Source organism: Typopeltis vanoorti, chromosome 7, assembly GCF_054136105.1.
Source record: "Typopeltis vanoorti isolate ZY-2024b chromosome 7, IOZ_Tvanoo_1.0, whole genome shotgun sequence".
In the NCBI taxonomy this organism is placed as follows: domain Eukaryota; kingdom Metazoa; phylum Arthropoda; class Arachnida; order Uropygi; family Thelyphonidae; genus Typopeltis; species Typopeltis vanoorti.
In genome coordinates this window covers 155,579,590-155,595,573 of record NC_143555.1, presented here as the reverse complement: position 1 = coordinate 155,595,573, position 15,984 = coordinate 155,579,590, and the positions used below count along the sequence as shown (strand labels likewise).

At 38.5% G+C, this 15,984-nt stretch overlaps 1 protein-coding gene across 1 annotated transcript in view; it reads left to right on the top strand.

Moving 5' to 3' along the window:
• The window catches only part of LOC150105230 (glutamate [NMDA] receptor subunit 1-like), a 550,508-nt gene that overhangs the window by 158,162 nt on the left and 376,362 nt on the right, over positions 1-15,984 (top strand). The window contains exon 7 of the mRNA XM_090395141.1: positions 1,670-1,814. Coding sequence (XP_090251267.1) covers positions 1,670-1,814 — 145 coding nt within the window. The remainder of the gene's footprint in view (positions 1-1,669; positions 1,815-15,984) is intronic.

Here is a 15,984-nt window from a genome sequence, read left to right as displayed (position 1 = left end):
CCCCCCTCCCGAAAATGAAGCAAAACAAGAAAAGTGACGGAGTTCGCTGATCGAGTAACGCACGTGTTTATGACTCGCGATAAATGAGGCGAATTCGATCGCAAGTAACCATCTCATTAACATAATGTATGATGCCCGTCGTCTAATTAATCAAAGCGGGGGGGGGAGGCTTGCTCTGTTGAACAATTGAGGTTAATACTTATTTTAAACACGAGCTCCGCTTAAAATGACTTTAGAGCGACAGCAACGCTGTGTGCATGTGCGGAGAAGCTGATTACATCATCGCGAATGCTCGCTGAATAATGCAAAGGACGCTTTTTCGTATTAGAACTGCAAATGAGCGGAAGACCTGTCGAAACAGAACCATTATGTCGGTGGTAATAACAGATGTGTAAATAAATGCTCGAACGAACGGGAAGCGTTTGGAATAGAAAATATTTAAAGGAGTGTGCGACTTGTGAAAGAGCCAGGACCACTTAGGGAGGGCAGGAAACTACTTTTTAAAAGGTTTCTTACAAAAACCCCAATTCCTTTCCCAGAATTCGCAAAGCAGCAGACATTTGAAATTTAATGCAGATCACAAAAGTTCTTCCACTTTAGACTTTAGTCCAGCTGTCAGCCACATTATGAAAAAAAAAAAAAAAGCAATGGGATGGCAAAGGAATGTATAAAATATTTATCGCATTGATTGATGATATTCAGAAGAAGGCAATTCAGCTAATCTACTGTCTGTGTGTGTGAGAGAGAGAGAAGGGGGAAGGGGCTTCGTCCATTACAATCTGCAGACGTTGGTTTATGTGTTATGTCTTCCAGCAGAGCGCTGCTCTACAGTACGACATCCATCATTCTCCCACTTCCCCCGTTAATGCACGCGTGGTCAACACCCACTCACACCGAACGCTCCTCTTCGTTAGCGGCCTCATATGGCAGGGGGTTTATCCTCCCGGAAATTCATGATTACTCAGAACGCGAAACAAGCCAACTTGTCAGATGCGCCACAATCCGCATAGCCTCAGTTGCTTCGGGTGTAAATCCAAATAACCCAACACTCCTCGGTGGGTTATTTTCTCCCGAGGGTTGCTATTGGGAGGAAGACGGGTCACATTTTTGTTCCTAACTATTTCCACAATCAATGCAGGTGGATGTTTGTTGATCATTCTTTTTGCGGTTGCATTTTTTTCGGTCTCTTAAATGATGACAACGTGTCGACAATGAAGTCTCGGTATGTGGTACGAGCGAGTGTGTTTGTGCAGTTCATCCCCGCATTCTCGAGCCATTTCTTCCTTTACAGAGCCGTCAATCTATTATCAAAGCTCTCTCTCTGTAGCCCCGAATTAACAGCCCACTCGCTCGCTTTCCTCTCTTCGCGAAGACGTGCTCGATTGGTGCCGTTTCTGAAAACGAACTGTCCTAATGGGATTTATGGGGCTGTTGCGGAGCTCGCTTAAAGAAAGAACCATCATACGTAACGCTTCGATGTAGGCGCGTGCCCGCGGTGAGACATGTGACCGCCGATATCGTTAGTAGAAAAGTTTGAGAGATGACGAACCTTCACGGATGACCCGCGGAAAAAAGGAAGGGATGCTTATTTTACGATAAAAAGCCACAGTTGTTTCATTAGAAGTGTTTTTTTTTTGTGACAATGACGTGCGTAAATTTGTCCTGACAGGTATTTGAAGAACCAGTCGATCGAGTACGGGCACACGGGAAGAGTGGCCTTCGACGACAAAGGAGACCGTTTGGACAGCGACTATGACATCATCAACATTGTGGATGGTCGCCCCGTGCCAGTCGGGGGATACGCATATTCTCAGGTAAGCTAACAGCAATGATGCCAAATAATGTTGCTGTGAAGTCCCGCTTCATGCATTATCATTTTTTGAATACCTTATGAGTTAATGAATAAATTAATTACTTTATTGAAAAAAAAAGCACAAAAACAAGGCATGAGTTTCAGAACTTTTTTTGTGTGGGATCGCTTTTCACATTGCCTTCCAAAAAATACAGTCCACGAGAAGGATATCTCCAGTAAATATTGACCACTTTCAAAACTGACCACTATTTGCTTGAGCTAATTACAATATTTCCAACCCTCCCCCCTCCAAATAAGATAAAATAAAATAAAACGGGGTCGTGGAGAATTTCTTTCTAGTAACTTCCTTTCCAAAATTATTCTTCCTAACAAGAATAATTTTGTCTGCGCGATAGACTCATTGATTGCGAACGTGGGTTGTCGGTGCATTCACCGACGCACCAGAGTACACCACAGAAATGCATTCTCCTTGTAATTAGTTCTTCGAGAAAGAGGCGGGATTCAATATATTCATGGTAATTATCTGTTCCTGAAATAATACGAAAGAAAGTTAAATATTAATTCCTCCCTTTACACGTTAATTGAAGAAGATTATGAAGTTTGTAAGGAGTTCCGAAGGTACACCTTTTATTTATTACTCCAACCTTTGTTCTGTTACTAGGGGAAGACGTGCCTTCCCCTGATATACATAGGCTTAATCTTCTTCTTCCTGGCGTTATGTCTCGCTTGACGCAGGATCCGCTTGAAATCCCATTGCGAGAAGGTTGGGTCTACTTCTCCCATGGTGACCCAGTTCATCTTGGGAGAGTGTATATATAGTTGCATGAGTGAATGCACGAAGGTAATCACAAACATCCATGTTCACAGCGGGATTCGAACCCGCAGCCCTTTGACTAGAGATCAGATACACTAACTCACTCGGCCAACCAGGCCGGCGATATACGTAGGTTTATGACTTGCGAAACTGAAAGCAGCATTCAAACCGTTCAAACGGTTTGAATGCTGCCTTTCAGTTTCGAATGGTTTTCAAAGGAATGGTTTGAAGGGTTCAAACCATTCCTTTAAATGAAACTAAAAATAATTCCTCGAAGACAAATATCGGAAACTCATGAATGGTATGCATCAAGTAATCTTTGTGGTTGATAAGCAGAAATGAGGTTCTCTTTTCTAACCATCAACTACATTTTTTGTTTTATTTAATTATGTACTGATACTGATTTTACGAACAGACGTTCTGTGCGATTATAAGCTGGTAATATTTTCATTCATCGTTATTTCTCCCATTTACACGGGAATATGGAAAATTGGAGATTTTTATTTATTTATTTTCCTTTAGAAGAGAAGGGGGGGTTGAACTGATTTGACCGAGTAATACAGTTTGCTGATTTAAAACTTCATTCCTCAATCAAATCAGTTCAACCCCCCTCCCTTCTCCTTTGGGATGGTTTAGAGCAGGGGGATGCACAAACTTGTTAAGGCCGAGGGCTGCATAGTTCCACCGTTACTTATGGGAGGACCGGCAAAAACAAATTTGAAAGTTATCTACCACATATTGTTTATTTTATTTATCATAATTGTTACAAAAAAGGTAATAAAAAGTACTGATTTGACAATTGTTTTGATATTTGATTCGAGTTTTGTATAGCCAACCGCAAAATTGATTCTACATTTTCGAAAATCAGTCAAGCGGTTCCTATTTTACGATTTGTTAATATTCATGACTGAAAAAGTTGGTTCACAAATATATGTTGAGCCAAAGAGGTTTGCACATTTTAATGCAATATCTAGCGACCATTTATAATTGTTTTTATCGACACAACGATAGAAGTTTAATAAATTGCTTTCGTTAAATTTATTTCGCAGGCTCTCATCGTTTTGAATGTCGATGAGTTCAAGCTGTGCTGATTCGGGTGCATTTTCGGGCAAAATGTACCATTTTTAAAAATTACCTATCGTGTAACTTGTTAAAGTTAAAATAATACAAGGTGAGGCGGGCTGCCAGCAAATCAAAGGGCCGCGGTCTGTGCATCCCTAGTTTAGAGTCTATGAACTACGGGACCTTGCAGGAATTGAATCTCGTTCAATTCTACAAGGCCGCAGCTGTAAAACACCACAGAGGGGTCGGAAGGTGGGCCTAACGAGAAGACTCAGAAGGTAAAACATAAGGGTCGACGAGAGATTGCTGGGGGGGGGGGGCATCAACTAAACTAAGGACCGGCAACTTTTGGGAAGATGTAGGAAACGGTGCATGTTATGTATATTTATTTGATATCGGCACTGACTCTTTTACATTTTTGCAATTAGAAAAAAAAAAAAAAGAAAAAAAAAACTACGACGCTGCCATCTAATAATAATATAACCTGTGGTGAACATTATTTCAATGAGTTAAAAAATCTGTCGTGATTTGCGTCTCTTTTTCCGTAATTATTTATGCTCATTTTCTAAATATCTCAAAAAAAATGCAACACCAGTTGCAAAAAAAAAAAAAAAAAAAAGACAGAAAGAAAGAAAAAACGCACGAAGCCAATACTTCTTTTTTCGAGTTAAAATAACTGAGGCATAACGGATGCCAACAAAGATAAAGAGAAAAGCCTTTTTTCCGTGTTTAAAAAACGTAATAAAATAATAAATCCGACAAGTGTAAGCGCCAACACGCGTTATGATGACAGGGAGAACAATGACGAGCCAGTTACGGGGAAAATGAACAAAAATATAAAAATTGTAAAAGATGTTAACGGAAAACTTTTTCTGTAAATAGGGAGTGCAGGCAGACTTCGAACAAATAAAAAGCAGAATTACTGACGATAAAAGAAACTCAAATAATTTTGAAAGCCATGAAATTTAGAACTCTTTGGGATCGTAGCTTCTATTATTGAATTATAATTTAACAAAAGAAATAAATTCCGCTCCAAACTGAAATCCTAATTATCTGATAGTCAGCTGCAATTGTAATTTCCAAAGAAAACATTATTTCCAAATAGATTTTTAGGAGAAAATTTACAGCGAAAAAAAAAATTGATTTTTACGTAAGCAAGATGGAAAACGCAAGTGCAAAACAGAGCATGCGCGATATGAAACCGACTTGTCATCCTCTTTAATTTTATGTCTGTTGTTGGGAACAGCCATCTCTACACTTGTTTTCCCAACAGACTGAGAGGCTTTCGGCTGTTTAAGGAACACGCACACACACACTTGAAGAAGAAAAGAATATTAAAACTACATACGAGCGGCCTATTATAGGTTTGTGATAACCTGATCGAAATAGAATGGCCATATCAATTCGATTCAAGATGAGGATTGTGTTTTTCCTGCCCAGCTGTGCAAACAGTCTTGGTCGAATAGAGCTAGTTTTGGGAGAGTGGGGGATGATACACTCTGCATTCACAGTTCAGAGTATTGTGCATTTGGGCTATAATAATAATTATTATATTTGGGTTGGAATTGCAGCCAATTTTGTTAAATGCGTGTGTTCTTGGGCGTGTGTTCACCCGGACAGTGTTTTGGACTTCTTGGTTCCACCAAGGTGTCCTTTTCTCACTGCCCGTTGCCACGCCGAGCCGCTTTCTGCCCCAGCATGAGAGTGCAGAGGCAGTGACAGCTGTTCTGAACAGCTTCACTCCTCCTTAACATCTGCAGTATGCTTGGGAATCTCTTTGACCCTGGAGGAAATGTCATCTGCAAAATTCTTCCTCACTGCCTCATTTTCTAATGCCTCCCATTTCACGTGGTATAGCTGCTTAGGCCTTCCAGCGTTGATGGTAGCATCTGGTTTCTGAAGCCGTAGAGTGCACACAACAAGGTGATGGTCAGTTGACAGTTCTGCCCCTCTTCTCACACAAACGTCCAACACTGAGGAAAATAGGTCTGCTGAGACTATAAAGAAGTCAATCAGAGACCTTTGTTCTAGTGTATCCCTGTACCAGGTATACTTATGGACATCTCGGTGCTGGAAGAAGGTATTCATTATGGACAAGCTGTTAGTACAGCAGAAGCCCAATAATTTCAACCCATTCGCGTTAAGGTCAGGGGCGCCGTTCCTCCCAACCCCCCCATGTCTGGTCATCTGCTCCAACATGTGCATTGACGTCATCCATTAGCAGAACTGATTCCATGTCTGCCACCCTGTCAAAAGCAGCATCGACTTCCTCTAGGAAGACAGAGTATTCTGACTCCAGATTAGGTGCATGGGCTTGCACCACAGCCAAATCATGGTTTTTCATCTGAAGCCTTAACACATATACCTGTCCCCCAACGGGATCCACTCAGCAACACAGTCTGACAGCTGGAGGCTTGTGAGTATCCCCACACCCGCCTGAGCAGACATTGTCGGGCTCACACCAGAGTAGTAGAGCTTCCACCCCTCATCCAGGTCGACAGTTCCTCTCCTCTTGGTCGAAGAAATCCCGACTAAGTCTAGCCGGTAGCGCTTGGCTTCCTCGACCAGTTCCAACTCCTCCCCTCAGAGAGAAGATGTTCCAGTTGCCTAAAGCCATAGTCTGGTGTCGTTGCCATTTCCGTCCTTTTGCAGAACCATTTCTTTGCGCTGCCCCTAAAGATCTCCCCAAATGGTAGCGGGGCCCACTGATGGAGTTTCCTCTAGCAAAGTGCTGAGGAGTGGTGTCTAAGGGAGACTGTAACATATTTTTCCAACGGGGTCCCGCTGCCTAAAACCCGAACGCGTCCCTTGGTAACCCACGCGACGGACGATGCAGTATGAACATTTTTTGATGGCCTGATCATGTTACAGTGTTTGATAATGTACTGTTAGCACAAGCGAGAAGAGAAGAAAGAAAGAAGCAAGGGAGGAAGAGGAGGGACCAGTCTACAGATAATATATTACATGAAGTAAGGCATGGTCCAGCATCAGGTACTTCGGGTTTGCCACGCCCGTACTCACGAAAGTGAGCCCCTGAGGCTATAAACAAATAGATCAATATAAAAGAGTAGCAATCTGTCATTTCGTAAAACATTTCGGTGCCCCATAAAAGTAGTAAGAATTTGCTTTCATTAATATTTTAGATTACAGCGAATATTTCGGATAACTGTGAAGTTATGGAAACAGAAAGCCTTCGTTGGAAGGCACTTTTTTTCTTCTTCTTTTGCTTAAGTAAAATGATTTTATCTTAATTTTACGGTGAACAAGATTAAAATTTAGGAACATAACATGCATGACTAAGGATATAATTTGCAATAGCACCATTAGAAAAGTTGATTTTGTCCTCGTAAAACATTCAGCCGTCCATAAAAAGTCTTGGGTTGGCAACCATGCTTATAGAAAATTTGAACACACCACTTCGAAAATAATACGACCTTTTCGTATTGTTGTGTTATAATTTGCGAAGATGAGTTTCTCCATGAAATGTAACTCAACTGGCATTCGTATTCTGAGTAAGAAAGTCACTCGAACACCAAATTTAGAATGTAAATGATGCACGCCAGCAATTATTACTGTGACTGCTTTGTTGTTCTCATTCGCCGCTTCAACACGTGATATTTAATCAGCAGTAATTACGGACGGCAAAAATGCTTCTTTTCCCATAACCAGCACCGGACAAATGAACGTTTTTAAGCTTCATTTCGTCCTTTCTCATTACCCAACAGCTGTGTCGGATCCCAAAACAATAAAGCGACGGAATTAAAACATTCCCCGGAATGCTTTCCTGCCATTATTATTATCCGATCTCAAACGGTGCGAGATTTTTCTTTGTTTTTCGTAGTAGCACATTCTAAACGGTCTGCACCGGCAAACAATTGACGTCACATGCGTCAGTGCTCGTCACTGTTGCCTGGGCAACGATCGCAAATAGGAGAAAGTGATTGCCGAAGAGCGGTTGTCGCTATTTCTTTTCCGTCTTAGAAAAATCCAACAGAGACGCCCTTAGTCGGAAACGGAACAAAATATATCATACCCTCTTACACACGCACGCACAAAGAAACACTCGGAGCATTCCTGTTATCAAATATATTTATATGACAGCAGCGCTGAAATAAAAATGGTCGCTTAAATTTCTCGGTGAATGGTGTCGTCTGCCACTGTTTCTAGCGTTGTGTTCGTAACAAAGTGACAGTGTCTGCCAGCAGTCGACCTTGAATATTTAAAAGCAAGTTTTAGCGTGCGCTTTTTGTCACTGCAGCGAATTTCACCGTAATTGCTTTAAAACATAAACACGCATTTCTGTATTACAAATATAAATGCTTCTGAACGGACGAATGTTTGCATTTGTAAAACGGCTCCAATAATTATCTGTCATGACGTGTTTGATGCTAATTTTTATCTTTTAAATAAGTGTCTTCTCGGATACTTGCTTACCCTCAGGCTATAGTAGATCCACTAAAATGACGTCGTATTTATGCAAAGGTTCTCGTAAAGTAAAAACGATTAATAATACTGCTGTAAACAGACGACTTCGCAAGGCATCTTGGAACGGGAAAACAGCGCTCCCAAGCTTTGATTATTATAAAATAATATTTATTGCGTGCGAATCTTCCATATCATACGTTTCTGTAAAAGTGACTGTTGCAGTATACACATGCGATACGAAACAGATTTTTCCCCCTTAAATTTGAATTAGAAATCGAGTTATCTGCAAACATTTATGTAAATCTTTACAAGACTAATTAAACTGACATTTAATTTGTCTTAGTAAATCCAAAAGAAAAATGTTCCTTTTTATTTTATTTTTTAAAAGAAATCCTACGCTTGACTCACTAAGAAACAACATGTATTATCTTTTGATAATATAGTTCGTTGCAGTGTCATCTCAGCTTTGTGTTTAGTGCTCCCATTCATTTTAATCTACACAAGTTTCCTGTCACTTATAACACTTACTGTTATAAGTGTCGTTATCAAATCTTTTTCGTTTAATTATCGTTGTATCTATCCCGTTTTTCAGATTGGAAATTTCCCGAAGGCGGCCATCGACGTAATTTTGCATCTTCTCACGAAATTATACATAAATTATAAAAGTGGAGGGATCCTAAAATTCTTATGGGTTCCTACGGCGATGTACTTTAATAACTGAACAACGCTCGCTTGCTGACGGTTTGTCTTTCATGCCTGCCACCTGTCGGGGTGCTTAAGGGTCAAAGCTGTATAACTGAGAGGAGACCTCCACGTAGCCTTTAAAGGAATGTCTCCACATTCCTCACGAACCAACCAACCAGGGCTTCTGACCTAATGTCCAATCCTCACCTTCTCGTGGTGCACCCTGTTGGGTATCTACTTGGATACTGAACGGACGAGGATGGGCTGGCAATTTGGGATTTAGCCGACCAAATTGTATTCCTATTGGTTAAACCAAAATACAAAATGATGGTACAACATGACAAAATTTCATGCCGGCTGCGGCATCGCCAGTTAAACAAGGCCCCCGTTGTTTTCGCCAGGGAACCAGGGCGAACAGCGAAAAGTCAGCTACTGGAACAAATCTGAAAACACACCCCAACTCAACATCACCAGAGTTAAAGATCGGTACTATCAACATAAGAAGCCTGAATGGCAAAGAAATGGAGCTAGCTGAGGAATTAGATAAGCACCAGATCGACATAATAGGGGTGACTGAAACAAAAAAGACCAAAACTGGTGAGATCTTTCTAAGCAATAAATACAAAATGTTATATTCAGGCAATGACAATCAAGGAAAAGAAGGAGTAGCCATAGTATTCAACACAAAAATACGAGGCTAATTTTCTTGAATGGCAGTCAGTCTCAAGTAGTGTAATGTGGGCAAATATGAGAATGGGGAACCGAACAATGAGACTTATTTGTGCCTATGGTCCCACAGATAACTCAAACAAAGAAGGCAGTAAATCTAAATGTTACCTATGAATAATTGGAACAGTATAAACCTAATGGATTTAGGATTTACCATGAATAATTTAGATTCTTATACACCTGTAAACTGTAAAAATATATATAATTTAACTTCTGTTAAGTTAAATTGTTACATTTGATACTACTATAAATTCATCCGAGAATTTCAATATATATATCACGTTAATATTAGATCTATAAGGTCAAAATTTGAAAATTTAATGTTACTTTTTACAGAGATCCGATCATATATAGTTGTACTAGTCTTAAGTGAAATATGGATCAAACAGCTTGAGGTTGATCATTATTCTCTGGCAGATTACGACACGTATTATGATTGTCGCGATTATATTCGTTCAGGTGGATTAATTCTATATGCTAGAAAAAATATTTATAAATTCACAGACTGGAATTAAATTTGCAAAGCGCTGAAACTGTAGTGATTTACGATACAGCAATGAATGTACTTATACTTGCTATATACCGTGCATGCGATGGCCCAGTCGATGTCTTTCTAACAGAGCTAAATATTGTCTTAAAAACCTTAAAATATGACAATATTATATTAGTGGGGGATATAAATTTGGACCTTTATAAGAGTAATAGTAAAACTTAAGAATATAAAAATATCTTATCTACTCATGGGGTTTCTTGCTTACATCGATGGCAATACGAGAGAAGCGAATAACGCACATTCATAAGAAACAGAATGGCCTATGAGGTATCCTCTGCAATCTACTTTAGCAAGATAACAGATCACCATTCGATACTGTTGAAACTATCCTTACGTTGACATGATCTGCGCAGGTAGTCATAAAAACTTCGAAATAGTCACCAACTATAATAAATTTGAGAACTACATAAAACATTATCAACTGCTACAAACTGACTTATTAGACACAAATAAATTTCAGTTATATGATGAATTTATCCAAATGATTAAATATGCATACACTAAATCGCAATATCATAAACCAGTTACTACAAAAAAGGATTCACACACACACACACTGGATAACAGATGAACTAAAAAATATGATAAGGACAAAAGAGAAGCTCTACTATAAGCATAAAAAAAATCCATACAATTTAAATTTTGAATATGACTATAATAATTTCGTTAAACATCTAAAGGAAAAAATAAAACAGGCAAAAAAACATTCTCTGCTATCGAAATTTCTTTCTTGTTGTAATGATAAGCTTATCATTAATATGATATGATAATAGGTAACACAAAACAGAAAACGCGAGAATTTCCAGAGGGCAATGACATCACTGATATACTACCCTGAAGAAAGGGCAAAGTATGTCAGTCACCTTCCGTGGATTAAGAATTCTATGTATCTACATGCAGTAAACGAAGTTGAAGTGAAGAGTGTAGTATCGGATTAAAAAAACGGAAAAAAGTGGGATGTGACAACATAAATGTTAAAAAGTTAAACATCATTAGGCATAAATTACAATTCTTTACAAATATCATTAATAAATCCTTTGAACACGGTACATTTATAGAACACCTAAAGACTGCTTCAGTTGTACCGTTATTTAAAGGAGGAAATAGAAATGAAATCAAAAATTTCATACCAAAATCTATACTATCCACAATCTCAAAGGTTATTGAAATTCTGATAAAAAAAAAAACAAAAAAAACGCTTAAATGGCTATTTAAATACAATATCCTTTTACGCACTAATCAATATGAGTTCAGATCCGGAAGCAATACTGAAAAAACGCTACTCGAGTTTCATAAAAAGGTCTATAGTGGAATAAATGAAGGAATGCACACCGCAGCTGTTTTTCTTGATATATCTAAATCATTCGACTGTGTTCATCATGATCTATTGCTATTAAAATGTCCAAATACGGCATCAGAGGAATTCCTAATGACTGGTTCAGATCCTATCTGAATAATAGAAAACAGTGTACCAGCTACGGTACATTTAAAAGCACAACAAACATAATAAAATACGGAGTCCCACAAGGGTCGGTACTAGGACCCATCCTATTCATAATATATGTTAATGATTTATGTAAATACAAACTTTTTGGCAAAATGATATCCTTTGCTGACGATACGGCTTTAGTATACACCGAAACAACCCTTGGAAATCTAAAAAATCGGATTAATAGCGATATGTTAAAACTAAGTATATGGTTTAGTAACAACGGATTTAACATTAATACCGACAAAACGAGATACTTTACATTAACAGACGAATTAGCATAACTATAAAATGGCATGGAAGGAAATGTAGTGATACTCTAAATTGTAAATGTAGATTAATCAAAAAAACAAAAACCGTCGAGTATTTGGGCCTCCATATCGATAGCAATTTGAAGTGGAACTCCCACACCACTTTCTTAACAAATAAGTTTAGGTTCATAATTAACAGAATATATTATGTTAAATAATTTGTAAATACAGCATTCTTAAGATGTTTATACTATTCCTGGGTAAATTCTTCACTGCAATATGGCATCGCCTGTTGGGGAGGAGACTATTGTAATAATCTGCTTCCATTAATACGAATACAAAACAGAATAATTCGAGCCATAACTACTACCGACTTCGCACATTCAACCAATGATCTGTATATCGTTCATAATATTCTACTACTACTACAGAAACTATATCTGTATGGTTGTCCGTTATATGTAAAAAGAAACACTGAAAGTTTCTTGGTATATAATGTAGACTATGGATTGCGCTGCCGTTGAAACACGCTGGAAGTACCTAATGCTAACAAAGAAAATTTTCATCAATCTTTCGAGTACATTGCGACGAGCAGTTATAATAAACTCCCAAATGAAATCAAATCTATAACCTCTGAATATGTATTCAGAAAAAGATCGAGTAATTACCTTATGGGATTAAAGAATGTTGACAATTATTTTAAACGTAGAGTATAAGAGATCATTATAACTCATATTTCATTCAATTAGGAATTAAAATATCAACGTGTACATTATTATAACTGGTAAGGGAGTCCTCTCAGATGCGGTCCCCGGACTCTCAGTGTCTGTTTTAAGCTAATTACTTTTCTAGTAACCAGTATGGCTACGGCCTTTGGTCACCCATATTTGCATTAACAACTAACTTACATTAGTCTAAACCAATTACTTATCTTAACTTTGAAACCATTCGAAATATATTATATTCTACTTGCATATACGAGAAAACTTTTGATTAACCCTAATAAAATAACCAAAATAAGTGTTAGTACCAACAGAATATGATAGTAGTACTTGAATTTTATTTTGTAACATTGTACTGTGCATTGAATTGTATTTTGAAATATTGTCATAATTATACAAGTTGAATAGTATAATTTGTATACGTTATGTGAATAATAAACATCATGTAAACATTAAACTATTGTAGACCAATGCCAGTTGAAGAACTTTGAATGGTAGGCCCAAATTAACCTTGTGGATACATGGAGGGCTGTCATTATGGGTAATTTCAACTGAAATCGTTCTACAGATCGGAAAGAAGCAAGAGAATTTATAAGATTATCGAGAAACAACTTCTTAAGGAATACGTTATGGAAGGGATTCCTGGTAGAAAACTATGAAATTAGTATTTCCATGCTCAAATTTCTGTAAATGCTTTCCTATGATTCATATCAAAGTTTTTGTAACAAAAACTATGATATGAATATGATAACAAAAAAAAAATAGAAACTGGAATGCAAATAAATAATTTACCGGCTAAAATTAATTACTTCAAACCGACGTTTCGTCAGCTCAAACTAGCATTATCGGAGGCACTTTACCAATATATGAAGCCAAGTAATAAAATAACCTCGAGAACAAGGATAGGAACGTGCATGGAGGGCAGCCGTGGCGCTCTTCAGGTTAATTTCCGTTATTAATGCTGATGGATAGATAGGGAGGTGCGCCAAAATCTCTGCAAGATCACGCCATCCGTTCTGCAGTTCACCAGATTCTAAAGAACATATGCCGCCTCCAGAAACAGTCTCTCTCCGATTTAACTTAGAATTTGTGAGGTAGCCTGGCTTTCTGCTGATGATATGGTTTTCCTCTAAGACATGTTGTGCTAGTCTGTTTTTTGTTATCCATGCTGGATGTATTTATGTTCTTTTTTCTGAACAAGGGATTTCTCTGTGTCAGAAGTACTGAGTCCCGCACTGCGGAGAAGGAGAGGGGATTCTCGATTTGTCGCAGAAAGGGAAACTTTGTTCACAAGTTTGTACACTGTAGTGATATCATGTTGTTTTAGGGAGCCCAGTTTATCTGTTGTACCTTGATACAGGGTGAATGTATGGTGTGTGTGTTTAGTCTAGTTGTGGGGGAGATTCGTTTTTGAGGAGTTCTGTTGTATCCATTTTGTGGGAATGATGTAAATAGACCTGCTTTTTACAGGTGCAGTGCTGGTCCTTAGGACAAAATTCGCTCTGCCTTGGTGGATAAAATTTTGTTCTTCCAAGTTTTGGAGCCGGATGTTGAAGTGAAATGTCACGTTAGATATTTGTCTCTCTGTGTGTGGGGGGGGGGGGGGGGGGGAGCGGGGAGCTAACGATAGATTAAGTAAGTGAGGGATCCATTCGTCTCCACGGTAGATTGAATACGTGAGGGATCCATTCGCTTGCCTTGGTATATCCAAGAAGGCTAGACCTCCTTTTCTTTCCTATTCCACGGTAAAACTTAGTCGGAGATGGATATTGTTGAGGAAATGTAAGTAGTTAGAGCCCGTGGGACATGCAACCAAATGGCAAAGACATCGTCCATATACTTCAACCATACTTTGGGTTGAGGGAACTGCATGGTGAAACTGGGGAGTCCATTGTTACATCTTAAATTTGTTTAAACAGCTGGTTGTCAAGCTGTTGTCGGATTGTAAATAATTAATTTTAGAAAGCAAATTATTTATATGCATTCCAATTTCTACGTAGTTTTTCTTGCTCCAGAAACTTCGACATGAATATTATACGAGAATATTACCTTAAACGCGGTAACTGTTTGTCTTCAATTGGTAAAAGGATCACGCCGTGTTGTTTTGGGAAGTGACAAATCATGTAAGAACATTCGCTAAGAAGGCGCACATGTGGAACCATAAATCAGGTGGCTGTGATAGACTGGGAAGGCTGCTTGCAGCTGTGGAAACTACGTGGCAAATGAAATTCTAGTGCTTTGAAAGTGGTGCTTGAAGGACGCTAACTGCATTCCCAAAGTTAGAAAAATTAATCGCATGGATGTAAAATGGATGAATAAAACTTTAAATTATGAGATAAATGAAAACAAAAAGTGTGGAACTTGTAAACGTGTCAAGAATTATAAAGAAGCCGAAAGAGTTTCGATGGTGAGGAAGGTGAAATTAGACTATGAAAAGAAGTTAGGTGAACAGTAATCCGAGAAGATTCTTTCGCTATATGGAGAGTTAAAGGAAAATCTTAATTGTTCTTAAAATTGCAAAATAAATTTGTAAATACACATGGCAGGAAAGTGCCGCTTGCACTGGAAAAAGCTAATTAAATCATCGCTTCGGTAGGGAAACATTCCCGACAGACCCATTAGTTCCCTACGAAAGCTAAGATGTATCTGGATGAAATGATGGAGGTGTTGTAAGAGGTTGTTGCAAACACAGCAGTGGGGTTGATGAGATATCAACAAGCGATTTAAAGAAATGCGGTAGAGAATTAGCTATTCCGTAGTCTCGTTGTAACTTGAGTCTTAACACGACTCCTGGAAGGAGGGAAAGATTGTTCCCTTATAAGTACTCCATTACTTCTGGAGTGGTTGTTAACGTATTAGAGAGGTTGGTGAGAAATCGCATCCAAATGGCGTAGATAACATTTTAACTTTTTAACCTTGTTTTACTAATCTACTCACATTTTAAAATAGAATGAGAGCTGAGGAAAATAATGGGAATGGATACATGGTGATGAGATATGATACAAGCTAGAAAGTGGACATACACAAATAGCTATTTGTGTTTATACTGAAAACTGATTAGGAGTATGAACAGGACGAATACGAAGTCCAGGTTCTTTTCATAGTGTGTGGTGAGTGAATAGCAAGTTTCAGTGGACATTGCGAGGACATCTTCGGTTAAAGGTGCGCGTAAATTTGCCTTTTGTTAGTGCTTCTGACAGTTGTTTCGAACTGTTGATTCTCATCAGAGCAGGCAGAAATCCAGAATATCTTGCTGGCTAGGGATATTCTGTGTTTCTGCCCGTTCGTTTTGTAATTTTCATTATCACGTTGAAACCTTTTTTTTTGTCTCTTTTCTTCTATAACTGGCTGTCTTGATTCTCATTTCGCATCGGGACCAAAATTTTCCTGCCAACTCCACTGGTGATTCATTAGACAAGTGCTCTCCATTTGGTAAATTTAT